Raw genomic sequence first — 21,093 nt, forward strand, 5'->3', positions numbered from 1 at the left:
TTTGGAGTGGCTTTGGACCTTATTCTTTGGTTGGATAAGAAAAAAATAGAGAACAAGTAAAATTAAAAGAAAAAAGTTTCTAAAAATAGTAAAAAAAACTTTTTTTTGTAATTTCTCTTCTTAATTTTCTCCTCCTTATTTTCTTTTTGCTTTTCGGATCATTTTCTCCTCAACTTCCAACTTTCAACCGCCTCTGTCAAGTTGGCCAAAAGAGGGATGACAAAGGTCATTATTAAGTGTTAAACCATGATATAATGGTTTATGACAAGATTTATGAAAAATAATCTAATAAATATAAATCACTATACTAGATAGGATTATTCTTTCCTCCCAACTCCGATTTGGGGGAAGAAAACTTTAAAGGAAATGAAAAAAATTGAAAAAGAAATTGTTACCGCTCATTACATTTAAATAGAAGAAAAAACAGAGAAAAAGAGCAAATATGGTAATAATTATAATAACCCTTTATCAAAATGTATCAAGAAACTGAATTTCATACCAGAATTAAAAATTAATATATATTAATGTATACTCCTTCATTGTATCAATATACACACACACAAACTCCTTCCTAATATATACAAATATATACTTCAAGATTCAGATACAAAATATATTAATTAATATACAATCCTTCCTCTTAAATTTAACATTCAAAATCAATTTCGAACTTTAAGAAGGTACTTAAAGATTACACTAATGCCCAACTAGTTTTGAATAAATCAAAACCAAAGGTTATACTTCAAAATCAAGATTAAAAATATTTTCCATATCCTCATCCGCATGAGTGGAATATTTTTCAATTGTGAGAAAATCAAAAATCAAAGCCTTGGAAAGAGAAGCATAGGGGGGTGGATGAACATATCCATCTACTGGGTATATTTGTGTGAAGAAGATAGAATCAGAAAAATAAGACAAAATTAAAAAAAAGAATTCAAAAAAATGGAAAAAAAAATCCAATCATTGGGGGAAAATGAGCAAGGACAATAATACCAAGGAAGAATAGTGCAAGGCAATGCCGATGAGGATGCTTGGGTTGAAGAAATGGAAAGATTTTCTTTTCCACTTTTCTTTCCTCGTCCAAACAGGTTGTTTTCCATTCAATTTTTTTCTCAAATTTTCTATCTTTCCATCCAAACTTGATTTGAATAGTTTAGGAGAGCATTGAAAAAAATTAAAAAAAAATACTAAAAAATATTAAATCCAGATCATTTAAAATTTAATGCGGTGGTTGATTACTTAAGAATTGAGACAAGGGAAATATTTGAATTTCAGTTGTACATAATTGATTATAAACAAACTGATTAGTATGATTGATTTTGAATATAATTAATTATGTTATGAGATATATAATTAATTTATAAAATTAATTAATAAGATTGATTTTAATCATAATTGAAAAGTAGAACTAAAATGCAAAATTGAAAAACAAGTAAAATTATGGTTTTATAAAAATATATCCAAACATCCTTGTTACATATTAAAATCAATTATGGATAAAAAACCATATTTTCCAAAAAATAATCAATTGGATTTCAGTTGTGTATAATTAATTATAAGCAAACTAATTAATATGATTGATTTTGAATATAATTAATTATGTTATGAGGTATATAATTGATTATAAAATTAATTAATAAGATTAATTTTAATTAGAATTAAAAAGTAGAATTAAAATGAAAAATTGAAAAGCAAGTAAAATCATAGTTTTGTGAAAATATATCCAAACATCCTTGTTACATATTAAAATCAATTACGGTTAAAAAACCATGTTTTCCAAAAAAAAATCAAACACTCATTATACATGCCAAAATTAATTATGAACTAATTATCATGGTTTTTTTAAAAATATTCAAACACCCTCATACATGCCAAAATTAATTGTGAACTCAAAATCATGGTTATATGATAAGATACTATTACTTGTTTTTCAATTCATATTTTCAATTTTACTTTTCTAAAAATATATCCAAAAATCATATAAATTATTTACAAACCTGTTTGGCAACTTGTTATGAAAATAGTTTTCTGTTCTCCAAAATAAAAAAATCAAACAATCTGTTTAGTAACATATTTTAAAAAAAAGAATTTTGGAGAATAAAAAATAAAATATTATTCTGTAGAATAAAAAAAATAGAAACATTTTTTAAATATTTTGAGATTATTATTCTGAAGAATAAAAGAGAATAAAAAAATACATATTTTTTATTATTTTTTTATTTTCAAAACATGTTTTACAAAATACTATTACTTTAGGAGAGATCATATTTCTCTGATTTGTTATAGCATGCTTTTCCAGTACTTGTTATCACTTGGGTGAACCTCTTTACCTTCCATTACGGCTGGCATATGTGAAATATTTTCCAACTCGCGAAGAATTTGAAAGTACTGGGAAACTAATCTCAGTTCTCTAGACGATGGATGATCAAGTGCTAGTTTATTTTAACGGAAAAGAAACATATTCCAAACGATTTTGGTGTATGATGCATTAGGAATAGTACTAGTCATGGCCATGAAAGATGAGGATGGGGAATTTCATTTTCACATCATACTATCTCGTCTGTTCACTTGAGGAATTTGCTGAATTATGAACACGAGCTGATATCAGGTGCCAAACCTTTTTTTTTTGTAAATGTGGGTTTTGGTTTTCGCAAGAGTATTTACGATCTTAAGTCCATTATTTTCTTAATAAGCCAGTAGTTTCTATTGACTTGTTTAAAAGTGCCTGATCAATTTATATGTTTGCTTTTAAAGCTTGATTTCATTTAATTGGTCAAATTTCGGTACCTTCTCTAATTTGGATTGAATAGGTTCGATCATTGGAAATCTCCTCAAGATGCAGACCCTACTATGGATACGCATGATTGGAGGGCTAAGCTGCTGCCTCATATTCGCCAAATAAAAGTCAATGAAATGTAGGCCCAAATTCTCCATTTAATTAATAAGATGATCTGTTTGCTCCAAAAACTATCATAATAAGATGATCTGAGTAGTATCTGCTTCCACCTGTCAATTCTGTTAACTATCAATGTTATTATCAGTGTTTTAAAAATCAAATTGGACCAAATAGTCGAACTAATCTAACCATCGATCGATCTGGTTCATAGAAAAAAAATCATTTTAGGAGTTGAGCTGGATTGATCCATTTCAAACCGGCGATCGGACCGGGAACCGGAATCAAGCTGGGAACCGGATCTAATTTTCAAAAATTGAACTGTTCAAAAAAACTTTTTTTTATTTTTTATCAAATTTTTTTAAAAAATGACTAATTTTTTTAATCATTTGATATTATGTTATATCATGTGGCTTATTATGTCATGATAAACTTAAAATATTTAATTTTTTTTAAGTTAAATAGAAATTTTATATGTATTTCTTATATTTAAATTATTATATACATATATAATTTTTTTAATTTAATTATTACGTCACCGGTTGGACAATTGATCCAACTCGGTTGAACCATGCGAATCATAAATCGCTGACTTTTCCGATTCAATGTCCGATCCAATTCTAAAAATATTGATTATTATAACATTCCCGTTGTTTGTTATGGAGGATTAAATTTATTTCATCGGTAAACAATGACAGTTATCAATTTAATCACGAAACATATATCATTATCTACAGGAAAGGAGCTATCTTGGGAATTAACTAGGAATTTGGAACATTTCTCGTTTATTCTTTTTAGTGGATTTGGGAGAAGGAAGAAGCTTATAATTGTCAGGTGCCAGGATGATGACTCAAGTCTTTCACAGCCTACTCCTGATGATTGTCTGTTTTCCTACATTTCTTTTCCCAGAAAAAAAAAAACAAAGGGGCTGGACTTTTACATAATGATCATGCTTTTTCAGTTAAGCATTGTTTTTCCTCAACATCTTAATGCCATATTTTTGTAAAACCATCCTTCATTTGTAGAATGATTAAATTAAAGATGCCTACGTCTCATGCTGATGATGATGAATTGATTTGTCACACCCTAAATTTTTAAAGTGTGACCAGCTGAAAAATTAAAAAACTCATATTTTATAAGTTTAAATTCTTAACACATCTAACTTTAATTTTATCGTACAATCATCACTTATATTAAGCAATTATTAATAGAAACAAAATACTTAAACTAGCTGTAAAAATTTTGACAGAGTCTCTGCTGTAAGTTGGATTTCTTGAAATCTCTACAACCTACCAAAAACACATCTAAGCAGCATTTGGAGTTTTACTCCGATACAGTATATACCAACCAAAATAATTTAACTAAGAATCCTGCCTATATGATTCATGGATTGATTTTAAAACAAAAAGATAGAATGTTTAAATATTTACATTATTCCACAATGTAGTTGAAGCAACAAAATATTTCTCTTCTCAAGGAGTTCCACAAGATCTATTAAAGAATAGGTCCACTTCTACTATCTAAATATCAAAAAAAAATTTCAGTAAATAACATCTCCAATTAATAAATAAATAAATAATAATCATAAACACAAAACAAAAAATAAATAACTAATCTAATAATTGATCGTGTTATTAACGAACAGTACAATTTGTCCCCAGCTTAGGGTTCTAACTTCATCAATGTCCCTCATTATCTCTTATGCTCCCCCTCCTTGTGAGTTTTGTAATTCTCTTTTTCTACTATGTCTTTTCCTTCTATTATCTCTTTTTCGCTTCCCTCTCGTTGCTGTCAAGGATTATTGGATATAATTTCAAATAGTTTATGACAGTTTTGTATTTATCTAAGAAAAAAATAAAGTAAAATCAATGAAGCTAAAGGAAATGTTTTAATTTGTTTCATCAGAACATCGATTCAACTTAGTTAATTGATATAAAACTGAATGGCAATTGATTCATATGGACTAAGAATCAATCTGACAATGCCTCTGACTCTATGTGGGCATATTTGGACAGAGCCTTGTGTAATTTTTTTTATATATAGATACTTTTTCTAGTTTGTATTTAAATATATTGCCTTTAGTAGGATACCATAAAAAAAAGTAATATGGGATGATGTTTATTTTGATGATGTTTGAATGAGGATCACAGGCAGGTCGGAAATAGTGGGGGTATGAGCTCTTAGGTTTGGTTTGGATGGAGAGAAATGTGGGAAGAAAATAATGAGAAGAGAAATTTTTTAAAAATAATAAATTTTTTACAATTTTTAGAACTTTTTCCTTTTAGTTTTCTTTTCTCCCTATTTTTCTTTTCATCTAAATGAAGGGTTTGAGTGAAATAAATAACAAATTGATAATATTAGAATTAGAAATAGTATTAATTGATTGGAAACAAATTTGGCTATCATACAACATGAAATATTTCATTTAAATTGTGATGCACAAGATAAAAAAAATATCAGAAATCGACTTTAGATAATTGTGAAGAAAATCTGTGGGCTTAGAAATCTAGAATTTCTTGGATTAAAAATGGGTTCTATGTTACAAATGTTAATGTGCCAAGGTCGTCTCATATATATATATATATATATAAAAGGAATTATTGATTGAAGAGATTGAACTTACAGTGAAAACCATTAATTCAAATGGAATCCCAGGTCCCCATGATTGAATGCTAAGTTTTATTAAAAAAACAAAAGAAATAATGTAATTTTTAATTTCTTAACTTTGTCTGAATTATTGATTTCATTTGTTAACTTTAATTTTTATTGAGTTAGTCTCTGAAATTTATTGCAATTATCAATTTAGTCCTTATTATTTAAAAAAAAGGAAACACTATTAAAATTTGCTAATATGAATAACACAATATTAATTACTATAATGTATTTTAAGAAAAAATAAGTGTAATTATTTAGTTTTGAATAAAACATGCTCTGAAATTTTTAAAAACAAGATAACAAAATATCAAGTAATGTAAGGGATTATATTGATAAAAATAAAATTGATGAGGGCTAATTTGTTTACATTTAGCTATATGTATATGTTAATTCATCAATAGCTTTACACATTATATTATTTTAAGAGTTGGCTTGTGTCCTAAAACTTAAATGACTCACATGATAATTTAAAACACATAAATGACTAAATCAATAAAAATTAAACTTGAAAGACTAAATCAATAATTAAGATAAATTTGAGAGACTAAAAATTTTATTATCTCTTGAAAACATGGGACATTGCAAAAAAGGATGTTATTTAATAGGTAAAATCTTTTTTTCTCCACTAGGAAGTTACATAATTTCTTCAACCTTCATTGTGCCTTTTCTTTTAAAAAAAAGGACAGTGGAATGCAAAAGTTAAATGAATTTAGACCAATTACCTTTGCCATGTGGTTAATCAAATTATCTCAAAGGTTTTATGTAATGGATTAGAAACATTCCAAATCACCTTATCACCAGACCGATTTCTATGCTCATCTCACCTTGAGATGAGATCTAAACTGTAACATCCTAAATTTTTTTCATTTAGTAATTATAGGTATTTTCAAGGGTAAATTGATCAATTTAGATAAATTATTGAGTAATGAGGTTTATGGGAGACTAATATAGTTTTTTGGATCCTCGAATAGCCTTAGAAAAGGGCTAGGTAGGGGTTTAAATTTTGGTAGGGGTTTCTGTGTCATGCACCACGGCAGGCGTGTCAATGTGCCGCGGCACATGTGCAAAATTAGCACTTATCAAACACGAAAATAGATCAAAAACAAAAGAAAAAAAAAGAGATAATGAGAGAGTAATGGAGAAGAGCTTGTGTTCTGCTAGGGCACGATCCTTAAACCACATTGGGAGCATTTAGAGCTTGAATTATTATTAGGTAAGTTTCACATTTCCTCTTCTCCCTCATTATGCGAAAGTATGGACTTATGGGGCAATGGGGGCTCTGATTTTGATTTCCTTAGGTTTAGGCCGAAGCCATTAGCTTTTTTAAAGTCTTGGGAGTTAAATCAACCCTAAGTTTATGAGTTTTATGGTGATTGAGAATTTTTGTTGAGGGTTTGGACAAACCCTAGGCATAATCTAAAGATTTTGAGACAATGTGAGAAATTGGCTAGTGTTAGTATGTTGGGATGTTTAATAGGATGGTTAGAGTGTTTGGGAATGGTTGGTGCTGTTAAAAAGAAATTTGAGTGTTATGGGTATTTAGAACCTAGTGAATTCAGGGTTTATTCAAAGTGATAATTGACAATTTTCACTTGATTATGTAGATTGAGTATTACTTGAGTTACCTTATGCATATAGAATGTGTGGAGCTAACATTGAGCCATGATAACCCTTTTATGTGACAAAGGGTTGAGGTAACAAAATAATTTACACTACTTAATTATATTGCATAATTATTTGTGAGTAGATATGTTGATTTGAACTTGAAATTTGATAACCTTGCATATTGCGAAATGTGATTTTTCATGCATGTTAAACGAATTGCAATAATTGACATGATGAAAGTTTTATGTGGGCTAGTTGAGAAATGTGAAATATATATGTGTTACACATGATGAGTTTAAGCATGATCATGTTAGGAGGTGAGAGTTTACTTGTAGGAAGGGTAGTGACAATCCATACAGCATATATCTCCTTAGTGTCTAGTGAGGTATGGCATTGGAGATTTTCTCCTTAGTATCCATGTGAGATACAGCATTGGAGAGTGACGCTCCTTAACATCAGTGATACGGTGTTGGAGTAACAACATCCCAATTTGTGTGCGATAGGGGGAAACCATAGTCTAAAAATGGGATAGGACACCTTTGGCCAGGTGATCCTACCATTGAAGGTGAGCTCGGACCATTGTGAATGTGCACTTGGTCTAAGAGCCTATAGTTTCAATCGGGGTGATATGGAGGCTTAGATGGTAGAATGGTCATACTAGTGGTAAATAATTTATGTTTTTAAAAATGAATTGTTGAATATGCTACAGTGGAAATGAAAAAATTATCTTAAACTATGTTAAAAGTATATTATGGTATTTAAAAGCTTTACTCCCTTATGGTTGTGCATGTTAATTAATAATAGTAAATTATTCTGTTACTGAAATGTTTATCTCAACCCGTGGTTATATTTTACAGGCGAGGGCTCTGGTAGGGGTAAAGGAAGGAAGGGACAATTGAAGAGTGAAGAGCAATAGTTGTATAGCTCTTCCCTTTCCTCTTTTTAGGTATTGTAACGAATATTGCCATTACATAATGCCAATTTAGAAACATGACATTATTTGTTTATCACTTGTATGAATTTGTGATAAGTATGCATATCTTGGTCCAAGGTTGATATTATGAATTGAGTGTGTGTACTTGGCCAAGTTACAATTACAAGCAATATACTTGAAGTAATTTATATGCCAAAATGACCAAATTGATGTGTGTTAAATTTAATCCACCCCTTTGTGTTATTGTCAAATAGGGGTTTGGTGGTCATTTTGAGTGTGATTGCTTATTTGTTTGATATGAATGAATTGTCATGTTGTGTGTGGTCTATTTAAGGTGGTTAAAGTGTCTCTGGGTTAATGGCATTTGGTATTGTGAGTTGGACACTTTTGAATGTGTTTTGAGATGAAAATGAACCATTTTAGATTTGAGTGTTCATCTTTTTAATGGATGATTGTTTGAGTGTGAGACCGATGTCATTAGTTAGAGGGTTTGGAGAGCTTTGTGTGGACACTTAAACTACTCAAATAAGACTTCGGATGGCGAAATAGCGTGCTTTAAAAGTTTAGAGAGTTGTCATGACAGTAGGTGCGCTATAGCGCAAATGGCCTTAGAGGGACTTGTTCCTTTGTGCCATTTTCCGCGGTGGGTGTAGCTTGCATCGTGACAGACGAGCCAGAATATGGAGAATTTTCTAGATTTGTTTCAGCTTGCTTCAATTGCTGTTTTGATTTTCATGCTTCTGTTACTATATTTAATTAATTTTGAACTATGATTTTAGCTCAAACAACATATTTTAAAAAAGGTTTTCTTAGGATCTCAATATTTTAACTAATTATCTTTTAAACCCTAAGGTTGTGATAACTTCTTCTCGAGATTTTATCTAATTTTGGTTATCATAACGGCGTATAAGAGTGTTGTCCTGATAGTGTCAAAGTGAACATTACATGGACCATCCATATTTAATTTATTATTATATGTTATATTTATTAAAATAAAAAAACTTATTAAAATTATTTTATAATTTTTATAAATTTTTATTTTTAGTCCGGTCTAGATTTAGTTTAGCAGATCGAATTTAATATTAAATTTTTATAATTGATGTATATTAATTATCCAGATGCACTCTGCATAGTCCTGAACTGTGAAAAATAAATCTAGATAATTAATATACATCAATTATAAAAATTTTAATATTCAATTGGATTCTTTAAATTAAATATAAACTAGATTAAAAATAATTTTTTAAAATTTTTATTTTAATAAATATAATATAGAAAAAATGATAATAAAATCTCTCAAAAATATACAAATGACAATTTGGTCCCTTGAAATGCTATAATTCCACTAAAATTCCTAAGGACTTTTCTGTTATTAAAGAATTTATATAAATAATTAAATTATCTTTGTTGAAAATAAAATGATTATCAAATTTTGTTTAAATAATTATAACTTTTATTTTTATATTCGTAACAATGTAATAGCAAATCAAGAATTTAACATGTGAAATTATGATTTGTTGTTTCATTATTGTGAATATAAGAAAAAAAGTTGTGATTATTTAAACAAAATTCATAAATTGGTTTATTATCAACAAGGATAATTTGGTCATTTATATAAATTCATTAATGACAGAAAAGTCTTTAAAGATTTTAATAAAATTATGGCATTTTGAGAAATCAGATTATCATTTGTATATTTTTGAGGGATTTTATTATTATTTTTCTATAATATATAATAATATAATAATACTTTAAATTTGGACCATCTATATTAAAAATAAATTAAAATATTATTAAAATAATATTCCTGAACCCATCAACTTATTTCTAATTAAAGTATATTATCAAAATAGTTAGTGATTTGATTTTTATATTTGTATTATTTTTAAAATTTTAAATAAATTTTGAAAAAATTTTCAAGTGTTTATTTTGAACAAAACTAACTTTTCAATACATATATATGAATAAATATATAAATAAAAACCATTAAAAAATATAAAAATGTTGTTAATTTATTTAATTTTCTTATGAAAATAGAGATTTACAAATTACAAGTTGTTCGTGGTGAACAACAAATACCAGGTGTGCCAGAGACATTGAGTCTCAATTGATGACAAAAGAGTCCCGAGCTTCCTTACCATAGTTTACTCGAATGTAAAAAGATATAAGGCTTTAGTAGAACAAGTGTTCGATTGTTATTAAAATGTAAAAAGATTATAGACCTAAAATTGAGAACTAAAAAGGACTAACAAATGTAAAATTGCAAGTCTTTGATTGAGTGTTGATTAGTTTCTTTTGTATTTTTTTCTTCTATTTATAGTGTCAGAATAGTGGTAGCCTCCTCCTTAAAACCTAACACATTTTGCCGAAGAATCAGGAATCTCATAAAACTCATGGTACGGTCTTTATTTCATGCTCTCTATTGGTCCTGACGCTTCAATTACTCAGCTCAACTAGTCCTATGACCTATTTGAGTGACGTTTCATATTTAGCCCAAACAATGCCCCCATGTGCTAATAGCTAATAACATAAGCCACATGGCACGTTTGAAAAAGCTGAAATATCACTTCATTTCTGAGCGCCCTTTGTTGATATAAACTCATTTCTTTTTTTTTCTGGTCACTTCTCTTACCCTTTCTGTCGTTTCTTGAACTTCAAGCATTCACTCTTTCGTATTCCTCTTACCTTTGCTCTCAAATGGCTTCCTTCACTTCTGCCACTTCTTCTATTGTTGCTCCATCTTCCACCTCCGCTGGGAGTCTGCTTGATTTTCTGGCGATTATCCAGAATCTCGTTACCCCACTCGACAGGTTTGTGACAGTATGTATTCAGTAGTTTGAAAATCCTTTTTTCCCTTTAGATTGGTTCCCCATTCTAATAATTGTTCATCTCTTTGTAGAAGGATTTATCATTCCACGAATCAGTGGCTTTCTGGTAAATTTCTCGCTTCTCACGTTTAGCCCTTCTATTTTATTAGAAAAGTATGTTACCTATGCATTGTTTTTTTCAGTACTTCTCCTTGGAGCTTTTAAATCTCCAATAAAAGTGACGTCAGGTACCTAACCATCTCTCCCGACTTGTCCGAAGTCACAGCCCTTACTCAGTCAAATCTATGGCCACTGACCTCCATTCGCAACTTGGTCTTAGCTCAAACAACTTTACCCTTTCTTGAGTCATCCTAAAGAAAACTCAGGAACTGGCCTCAGTCTTCTCATACTTGGGTTAATTGGGTAAGGCACTTGAAGTTAGAATATGCACCTCAGTGGAAAGAGATGGGTTTGTACGACCTAATCCAGCTATCCCTGGCTAAAATTGATATCCTTGTCGAGCTTCTGACGACCTTCTAAAGTTTCTGGGCTCTGGGCTACAACGTCTTCATCTTTGAGGTATCTCTATTAAGCCCACTTTCATTGAAGACGTAATTTTTAGGTCCTTGTTAAGGCAACTAAGAACTTCTTATGTCTCATGACTTTTCATTTCAGAGGCGGCACATTACTAGGTAGTGTAACAAACCTACTTAAGCCCTTAGCGGCTTTTGGCTTTGAAGGAAGCTCTATGTTGCTTTCTGATGTTGTTAATAGTGGTAAAGGTAGGCCATCAAGGCCTACATCCCAATTGTTGGTGTTCTTATGAATAGTTCACCTGCTCCTGAGGGCGCTGAGTACTTTACGAAGAATTCAAATTTGCCAGACAGTTCTCCTAGGCAGTCCCAGACCAACTTAGATCCATCTAGCTCTATCATTATTAATCTCCCTGGGCTAATATCCCATCTCAAGGGTTGTTTGCTATTTCCCTTCATTTTCTGCTGGTTGCCTTCATTCTGGGTTTCTCCCAAGCAGTCCTAAACTTCCTTAGAGTCGTCCAAGCTTTTGATGCTCTGATCTTCTGGGCCCACGTCCTATCTAGAAGACTTGTTCCTGCTAGACCGACTCGTAGGTTTTCCCAAGCAGTTCCATACTATCTTAAAGTTTTCTTGAGTCACTTTATCCTTGCTCCAGATGTTCTAGGTTCTCCCATCTTTCTACCTACTATCACTTTTCCTGAGTCATCTATTGCCAAAGTTTATCTCCACTATGTTGACTGTGGCAAATAGTGGGAATGGGTCCTCGTCTACAACCATGGACTCTTTCTTAGAGAATTTTAGAACTCCCTTATTGATTCGGTCCTAAATGACATTCTTGAATTCCCAACACACCTTGGTGTTGTGACTCTACGAATGATGGTACTTACAGCATTCCTTCCCTCTCTGTTCTTCCTTTAAAAGGATTTTATGATCAGTGGGCAAGAGATAAAGTTTTCTTTGAGGAGGAAATTAAAGATTTCCTTTGTTTTAGTGGTATCAATGATGTACTGGATTGCGTTCAACCTTTTGAGAAGCTCTCTGGCCTTCCTTAGTTGCCAGCATTCCTTAGTTTCGCCACCGCCATGTCTAGGTCTTTAAAATAAGTTCTTGCCATAGTTCGTCGATGATGGTCATCTTCCTTGAGTAGTTCCTCATAACCCCATACTTTGGCACAAGTTCATAAAAATCTCAAAATTCCATCTCTTAAAATTTCTTTTAGAGTTCTATATCCAGTCCTGCTTGTGTCAGCTTGACGAATTTAGTTTCTAGAAGCGACATATGGCACTTGCTCCTCAAACATTTAAACCTTATCAAGTATTGGTCCGCCATCTCTCCGGCTTGTTGTGTGAGTTTGCAGAGTTCTGCTATGCTGACCTCTAGCTCAACCTTATAGAACTAGATATGGAACTTCTGCTCCATTTCATCCAATTGATGATTGAGTTACGGGGTATTGACGTATACCATGTGAACGTCGGGCCCATGAAAGTATTCAGGAACAATCTCAGCTTTAAGTTAGTGAAGTTCTTATAGTTAGCAATCTTGCCATATTGGATTGTGAACCTTCCAATGTGCTCCAGTGTTGACTACATTCCATCCCTTAAGAACAATGTGAAGTTAGGGATCTTATATCCCCGAGGTTATGGGTTGTCTCTGTCTATATATTCTGGATATGGTTTTGAGAGGGTGGGGTGGCTGATTGGCCTCAGCCCTGGTCTATATATATCCTGAATGGCGTCCGTTAGGGCCTCCATGTTTACCAGTTGGTTTTGAGGCTTGATCTGACGCTCTGGGATCATTGCCGTACCCCCCGGGCCACTCGTGTTGGGTTCCTATAAATAATACAAAGGATTATTTAAAGGATGAGTATGAGCAAATATTTTGAGGTTAGGGATGTCTCATACAAGTGTACGGCCCCGATGGCTAGCACTTATATTGATTCCTACTTGCTGCCCTCCAAGCGGCCCTAAACTCGACCCTGCTTCTAGAGGAGTGCCTCTCAATAACACGGCTATGTTCTTCATGCTGTTATGCAGAGCCTGCATCATGATCTGATGTTGTTCTTTCTCCCTGTGTTCTGATGTTTTCAGGGATAATCCAAAGAACCTTTGGTTCTCTTCCAGCTACTTATCCATTCGGTCTTGAATTCCCTGCAGCACTTTTGCCATAGGTCCATTGGATATGATCAGTGGGTTAAGTTGTTTACTTCCTAACTTTAAGCCAGGGCTCGTGTTGCTGCTACCTGTCATCATTAGCACTACATGGTCATGATGTTTAGCTGCTTCAGCGTCAGGCGATAAGTGTTCTGACCCTGCGTGCGTAGAGGTCCCTTCTGGTTTGTGAGAACCAGCGCCTGTTTCATCATTCCTTTTGTCTTTTTACATCTTTGCCATCTTTGTTACATAGGTCCCACCGGCGTGCCAAAAATTGTTTGTGGTGAATAAAAAATACCAGGCGTGCCAAAGACGTTGAGTCTCAATTGATAATAAAAGGGTCTCGAGTTTTCTTACCACAGTTTACTCAGATGTAAAAAGATACAAGGCTTTGGTAAAACAAGTGTTCGATTGTTATTGAAATGTAAAAAAATTACAGACCTAAAACTGAGAACCAAAAAGGGCTAACAAATGTAAAATTGTGAGTCGTTGATTGAGTGTTAACTAGTTTCTTCTGTATTTTCTTCTTCTATTTATAGTGTTAGAGTAGCGGTAGCATCCTCCTTGAAACCTAGCACGTTTTGTTGAAGAATCAAGGATCTCGCGAAACTTATGGCACGATCTTTATTCCATATTCTCCATTTTGGTAACCAGCCCATTTCATCGAGATACTTGGGCATAAATTTCAACATTACTTAAGATCGTGTCTTTGGGCCAACAGTCTAATATTTGCAATTGATGAGATTTCAGCATGTTAACTTATTATGGCCTTTATTGAACCTCAGCGCCGGCCCCTTTTATTTATATTGGGCCTGATGTTTCAATTAGTCAGCCCAACTAACCTTGTGACCTATTTGAGTAACGTTTCATATTTATCCCAAACACAAGTGAAGCGAAAATAGAAACTTAGTAGTAACAACCAAAAAAGAGAATGAAATAATTGAGAGTATATATACTAAAATGCTTTTTATTATCAACTAAATCAAATCAAATAAAATATAAAAAAATAATAATTGAAAAATACTGAAAAATTAAAAAATATGATTATATTATTACATTCACAAAATCCTCTAATATTTACAATAAATTTAAATTAATTTTGTTATCAATCAATCAAAATATCAAATCATTGCGCGAGTATGTAAATGGCGATATCTTTGTTCTTTTTCCTGGTTCATTGGCATTGGTAATAGCTTCTTTAGTGACGACCACAGCAACAAGTAGTACAGCGCCACATTTTCCTTTCTCTCCACTCTCTCGTCATCAACTCACTCCTCGACTCGCAGCGCCGGCGTCATCGTCTTCGGAGAAGGCACCGGTCGTAGACTTCCAGTAACCTACTGTTCTTCTCTTTCTTTGTATTCATGATTTAGTTTTGTTTGCTTTCGGAAACATGATATCTCTCTGATTCTTATACCATACTTTTCTAGTACTTGTTAGCACTCAGATGAATCTCTCTACCTTTTGTGATGGCTGGTATGTGGGAAATATTTTCTATCTTTGAAGAATTTGAAAGTACTTGGAAAACAATCTTAATTCTCTAGACGACGGATGATCAAGTGTCAGTTTTTTTTTTTTTTTATCGGAAGTGAAACACACTCAAAATGAATTTGATGTATGCATCAGGAATATTACTTTTTAGAGCCCTCAAAGATGGAGATGGGGAATTTCTTGTTTCACATCATAGTATTTCTTCACTTCACTTGAGGAATTTGCTGAATTATGAACGCGAGCCTGAAATCAGGCGCTTTTTTTTCCCCCTTTAGGTTTTGGTTTTCAAAAGAGAATATTCATGATCTGAAGTCCATAATTTTCATATTAAACCAGTGGTTTCTTTTGGCTTGTTTTCAAGTACGTGCTCAATTTCTATGTTTGCTTTCAAAGCTTGATTTCATTTGATACCTTCTTCAATTTGAATTGAATAGGTGCGGTTATTGGGGACCTCCGTAAGGTGCAGAAGTGCTATGGATACACATGATTGGAGGGCTCAATTACTGCCTCATATTCGCCAAAGCAAAGTCGATGAAATGTAGGTCTAAATTCTCTATTTGATTAATAAGATGGTCTGAGTAGTATCTGCTTTGAGACGTCATCTGTGCAAACTGTTGATGCTGTCTTAACATCCCCCCGTTTGTCATGGACGCTTAAATTTATTTCATCACAAAACATATATCATTGAATCCATGGTAAAGGAGCTATAACAGGCATTGCATGTCATTGTCAAACCCATCGAACCACTGATTCTTCTATTTGCTGGTTCAAGAACCATATTACTTGATGTATTCAATTTCTCTTGACACGCTAGTGTTTTCCATTTATAGACAATGCTGGACATTTCTATTTCAAACTTTCAATGCTGTATGTGAGCTCCATTCAAGATTTCTAGAAGGCAGTGTTATCTTATCTTTACCCATAGCCTTGGTTAGGGGACTAGGAACTATTTTGGTGTTCTATATATTGTCGTTATGACCTTGAAAGCTGCTGATATTTGTTGTTACATTTCACTTTGGCCCAAAATATTTGGAATAAAATGTGTGTTATATGCCTATCTTGTGTGTGAACTAGATAAGTTTTAATGGATTTTGGAAAAGGAAGACGTTTATAATTGTCAGGTGCTAGGATGATGACACAAGTCTTCAACAATCTACTCCAGATGACATGTTTGCTTATCATTTATTTTCAATAAAACGAAAACCACCCAAAAAAACAAAAAACAAAGGGGCTGGACGCTTACATAATGATCATGTTTTTTCATTTGACCGTTGTATGTTGTCCTCAACTTGATTCCATGTCATTGTAAAACAACTCTTCGTTTTGTAGAATGAGTACATTAAAATTGTATCAGTCTCATGATGGTGATGATGGTGAATTACTTGAAGTTCTAAAAAGTGCACAAGGTTTTGAGCAGAAGACTTATGCTGGTGCAGCTAGCCAGGTACATACGCCAATAATGTGTAATCTCAATTAATATAATAATTTGCGGTCATCTATGCAGATGGGTGAATCATGATGTAAGTATTGTTTTAACAGGGTCAACTTTAGCAGTGGCCCACTTTTTTTTTTTACGCTGTCATGTGCTGATTTGCTGTGATGCTAATTTTCTAACATTTTGGCATTTCCTAATTTCAGGAAGATTACTTACAGAAAATATCCTCAATGTTGTTAATAAGTCAAAGTAAGTCCCAGAATGTCAATGTCACCATTATGCCATTGGATTCAGTTATTGACCCATTTTAGATTTTGGAGGTTTTTAATCCTAAAGCCTTTGAGCTCATTGTATTGGTTGAATGTTCAGGGTCTACTCTGACTTTATTCTTAGCAATTTAGCTATAGCATTCCACTAGCAAAAATTTCAATTTGTAACTTCTTTTTTGTTTGATATCATATATAGAATGTTGGCCAAGTTATATGATATTTTCCTTTAACTTTGATTTTAAAAAAATACTTTTTGTATTTCATTTGAATACCATCCAAATTTTGCGCATTTGCATTGTAATTTTGTCTTGGATAGAAGTGCTTTTCTGTCATAGTAATTTATTACTGTTTTGATTTGATGTTATTTTTTTTTTGTCTTCTGTGCTTGTAACTATGCTACTATTGTTTTTCCATTGACAATCAGATATGATTTAAGTACTCTGTTATTGATTTCTCAATCTAAATTTGTTAGTATGAATAATTGGAGAGGTACTCAAGTTGGATGATCCTTTACAGAGTATTGGAGGGCTGGACTGCACCCTGATAGTCGCCGAAGAATCGTCAACAAAATGTATAAATTTTTATGTTGTTTTACTTTGGTCATATATTTCATGATGGGGGAAAATCATATGCCACGCATCATTAGAGTTCTTCTATTTTTTATTCGGAATTAAATTGATAACCAGCTTAAGATTGATGCTCAAGATTATGTTTTGTAGCTGAGGAACTATAAAACATAATTTTTCTTATGATTATTGAATTGTATTTTTTGCATGCTTTATGTATCTTGAACTTATTTTTTAAATTAATTTTGTTTAAGAGGTCCCCCCACCATTGGATATTTGGGAGCTTTCTGATATACTTATTGTTATGTTTTTTTTTTTTTTGGTTATATTCTGCTTCTTGTTTGGTGTAGTTAGAGGACTTCTTCGTTGGCCAAAAAAAGAAAAAAGGTTAGAGAAATTCTTATTATATGGTGTTTTTTAATTGTGGAGAGGGGAGCATTTTAAGACGCAAAAGAGATAATCTCTTCCCATTAGGAAATTCATTTTATGGTATCCATGTATAACTCTGAACTGAGCTTGATGAGTCCATGCTTTTGTGTTTGCTTTTTGGTCCTTTTTGATATGAAAATGGACATGAAATGTTGTTATAAGGAGGAGAAGTATTTGATACTATCATCATTTATATTTCTAATCAAAATCTAAAATTCTGTGCATTTTCTTTGGAAAATGTGAATGGCATGAACGGTGCCTTGTGATCATGCTTGTTATTTGGAGGACTGTCTAATGCTATATGCTTCCCTGAGTTATAGTAATTAAACTGGTGTTATTCACCTTGTAGATTGGAAACATTAAGAAGACATCTTCCTGTTTCTGGCCAAGAGGGATTAGATGGACATCGTAAAATTGCTGCAAGATTTGAGGAGAAGGTTTATAATGCAGCAACAAGTCAGGTAGAGTCATCACAGTTTTACTTCTGACAGCCCTCTTGGTAGATCATTCTCATCTGAGCAGATGAATTGTGATAGAAAGTTGAGCAGTAGTTTAACTTTGTCTTGTAGCATATCATGGATTGCCATGATTTCTTACATCTCTAACATTTCCTGATTTCAGCCTGATTATCTTCGGAGAATATCATTGAAGATGCTGTTAATGGAAACTAGAGGCCAAAACACCATAGCTAACTCTATTCCATCAAACTTTGGTGACAATAGGGGTGGATCTTCTGATACAGGTATCGGCATTCAAAAGCCTCATGGTCTGATCTGTTTGCTACAAATAGCCTATGCAAGGTCATGAGCTGATAGTACTTTCATACCTTTTTTTTTTTTTTGGTGTCAGAATACTTTGATGTTTTGATCTGTGAATAAAACTTAATGAGAACTAAGCTAATGATGTTTGGTTTTATGGTGCATGTTAGGGCTGCACAAAAGACTGGACGGGACTGGACTTTAGCCTAACCCGAAGTCTGGTCCTTTTTATGAAAAGGATTGGGTTAGGTAACCCGTAGTCCGGTCTGGTCCTGTGAAAACCCAGAAATTAACAAGAATGGACTTAGTCCATAGGACTGGGAGATTGGCCCTATTAGTCCAATACTTACTTGGCCTTTTTTTTTCTCTATGATGACCAATAATCTATTTCAACTTAACAAATTCAATTAAGATAATAAAAACACTTATAATCATAATAAATCCATAATAATTTCTAACACCAAGAAAATAATATTTTAGTTACAGTCCAAACTCCAAATAATTTAAATACATAACTTCAATAAAAAATCAGAGAAAAGACCAAAAATAGACTAGAGGAAAAAAATCAGCAAGAACAGAAGTAATAAAAATCAGCCAATAAACATGTTCCTTTAAAGTTCGAACAGATCAAGATCAGAGTGCAAAGTGCAAGGCAAGGGCTAGGGCTTTGGTGCACTGAAGAAATTAAGAATGAGAGCAAAGTTGAGTGAGTGGCTGAGACGCTAAGTGCTGTTGAGTAACAGTGTTGAGTTTTTTTTTTCGATCAGAGTGCAAAATGCAAGGCAGGATTAAGATTTTTTTTTTCTAAGGCTTATTAATTAATAATTTATAAATTAATTTTAATTATATTAAAATAATTATATAGGACCAAACCGGACCACTTAGTCTAGATGCTTGGTTTCTAGTTTGGTCTTACCCAAAAAATCAGTCCTGTCTTTTTGGTCTTTTTGGTCCTATAAGACCAGCATTTTACAGGACTGGATAGGACCGAATTTTCATGGGTCGGACCAGACCGAACGAGACCACGAGACTTTTGTACAGCCCTAGTGCATGTGTAGAACTATGCGCAGAGTGTGTAAAATAGTGTATCTCATGGAGTGTCTGTGAAACAAAGGGTGGTCGGGTGGGTTTCTCTCCATTGCTTTTTCTCTCCGCTACTTTTCTACTGCAAATCTAAACCTTTCAAATTAAATATATACTTTTTAAAATTATAAAATTTAAATTGTCAAATTCAATTTAATGGTCCAAATCTGCAGTGGTTTCTCTCCTGCTTAACTTTGCAACGGAGGAAAGCCAACGCCCAACACCATTAAATAATGTATTTCGTGAAGTGTGCGTGGAATGTATGTAGTTGTCTTGAAAGGTGTGACATGTCTTCGCTCAATTTGAATGTCTTCAATGAAGTCTGTATATATATATATATATATATATATATATTTAGGTGTATTATTTAAGGTAGGTGGTTTGGAAATGATGTGCTCTCTTGTTCGTAATATGGGACATTTGTTAGAATTACTGTTTGATTCAAAATATAGTGCATTAGATACTTCTTATAATTTTTTTTTAGCTATTCCTCCACTTCATTTATTATTTCTTTTAGAAAATGGAGCCATTGAAATTTTAAATGTCATTATTAAGGCATCTATTTAGGAAATTTAATGAGTGTATAATTGAAAACATATGCAATTTTTAGAAAGATAAAAGTTTCAACAAACTTTTTTTTTTTTTAACCATGAAGAAGTTATCAATGCTCTATGTCAAACAAAGTATAATTTTTGAATGGTGAATATTAAGAAAAATCAGATTTTTATTTTTTGAATGGTGAATAAGGTCTGTTACTGTTAGGCGGGCTCTTGGAGGGCAGGTGGCACCATCAGAGGGAGAGAGAAATGCTGCAGGAAGACAGTCTATGAGAACAAGGAAGCGGCCTCAGTGGCTAGCTGACTTTGTCACCAATCTATAGATAGCTGCATTTTTTTTTTCGTCTGTTTTTTTATCGATAGCTGTATTTCCATATACTCATTGTCTCATTTCCTCAGGCCATTGCAAATAATGTGTACCAAATGTTATGTCCAGGCCACCATTTCGATTTTAGTGTCCTCTGCATGTCCTCTGTAGTGTGTCGTTTTGCAATATTGGCTTATAGGGCCTTTGATGTAATGACTAATGAGAAGGAATGCTTGCATAGGATTTGGAGTGGCTTTGGACCTTATTCTTTGGTTGGATAAGGAAAAAAAATAGAGAACAAGTAAAATTAAAAGAAAAAATTTCTAAAATAGTAAAAAAAAATTAGTGTTATTTTTTATTTCAACTCTTAATTTTCTCCCTCTTATTTTCTTTTGGCTTTTCGGATCATTTTCTCCTCAACTTCCAACCTTCAACCGCCTCTGTCAAGTTGGCCAAAAGAGAGATGAAAAAGGTCAGTATCAAGTTGGTCATGAACCATGATATAATGGTTTATGACAAGATTTATGAAAAATAATCCATTAATATAAATCACTATACTAGATCGAAGCCTGCATGGACTTGCTCTTCGTTCTGGGCCTCAACTCTTGCAATGGAATG

The 21,093-nt window shown here is 32.6% G+C and overlaps 1 protein-coding gene across 1 annotated transcript; it reads left to right on the forward strand.

The window, feature by feature from the left end:
* Positions 1-10,784: 10,784 nt before the first annotated feature.
* On the forward strand, positions 10,785-20,833 carry LOC129289287 (uncharacterized). The gene is made up of 13 exons (XM_054926064.1): positions 10,785-10,897; positions 11,570-11,676; positions 11,927-12,172; positions 12,824-12,941; positions 13,008-13,141; positions 14,774-14,898; positions 15,506-15,609; positions 16,401-16,515; positions 16,710-16,755; positions 17,292-17,346; positions 18,120-18,231; positions 18,392-18,512; positions 20,358-20,833. The coding sequence occupies exons 1-13, from the start codon at positions 10,785-10,787 to the stop codon at positions 20,489-20,491; spliced, it is 1,530 nt and encodes a 509-aa protein (XP_054782039.1). The 3' UTR covers positions 20,492-20,833.
* The last annotated feature ends 260 nt before the right edge of the window (positions 20,834-21,093 follow it).

Source organism: Prosopis cineraria, unplaced genomic scaffold (assembly GCF_029017545.1).
Source record: "Prosopis cineraria cultivar Desert tree isolate PC_DT_omini unplaced genomic scaffold, ASM2901754v1 PC12, whole genome shotgun sequence".
In the NCBI taxonomy this organism is placed as follows: domain Eukaryota; kingdom Viridiplantae; phylum Streptophyta; class Magnoliopsida; order Fabales; family Fabaceae; genus Prosopis; species Prosopis cineraria.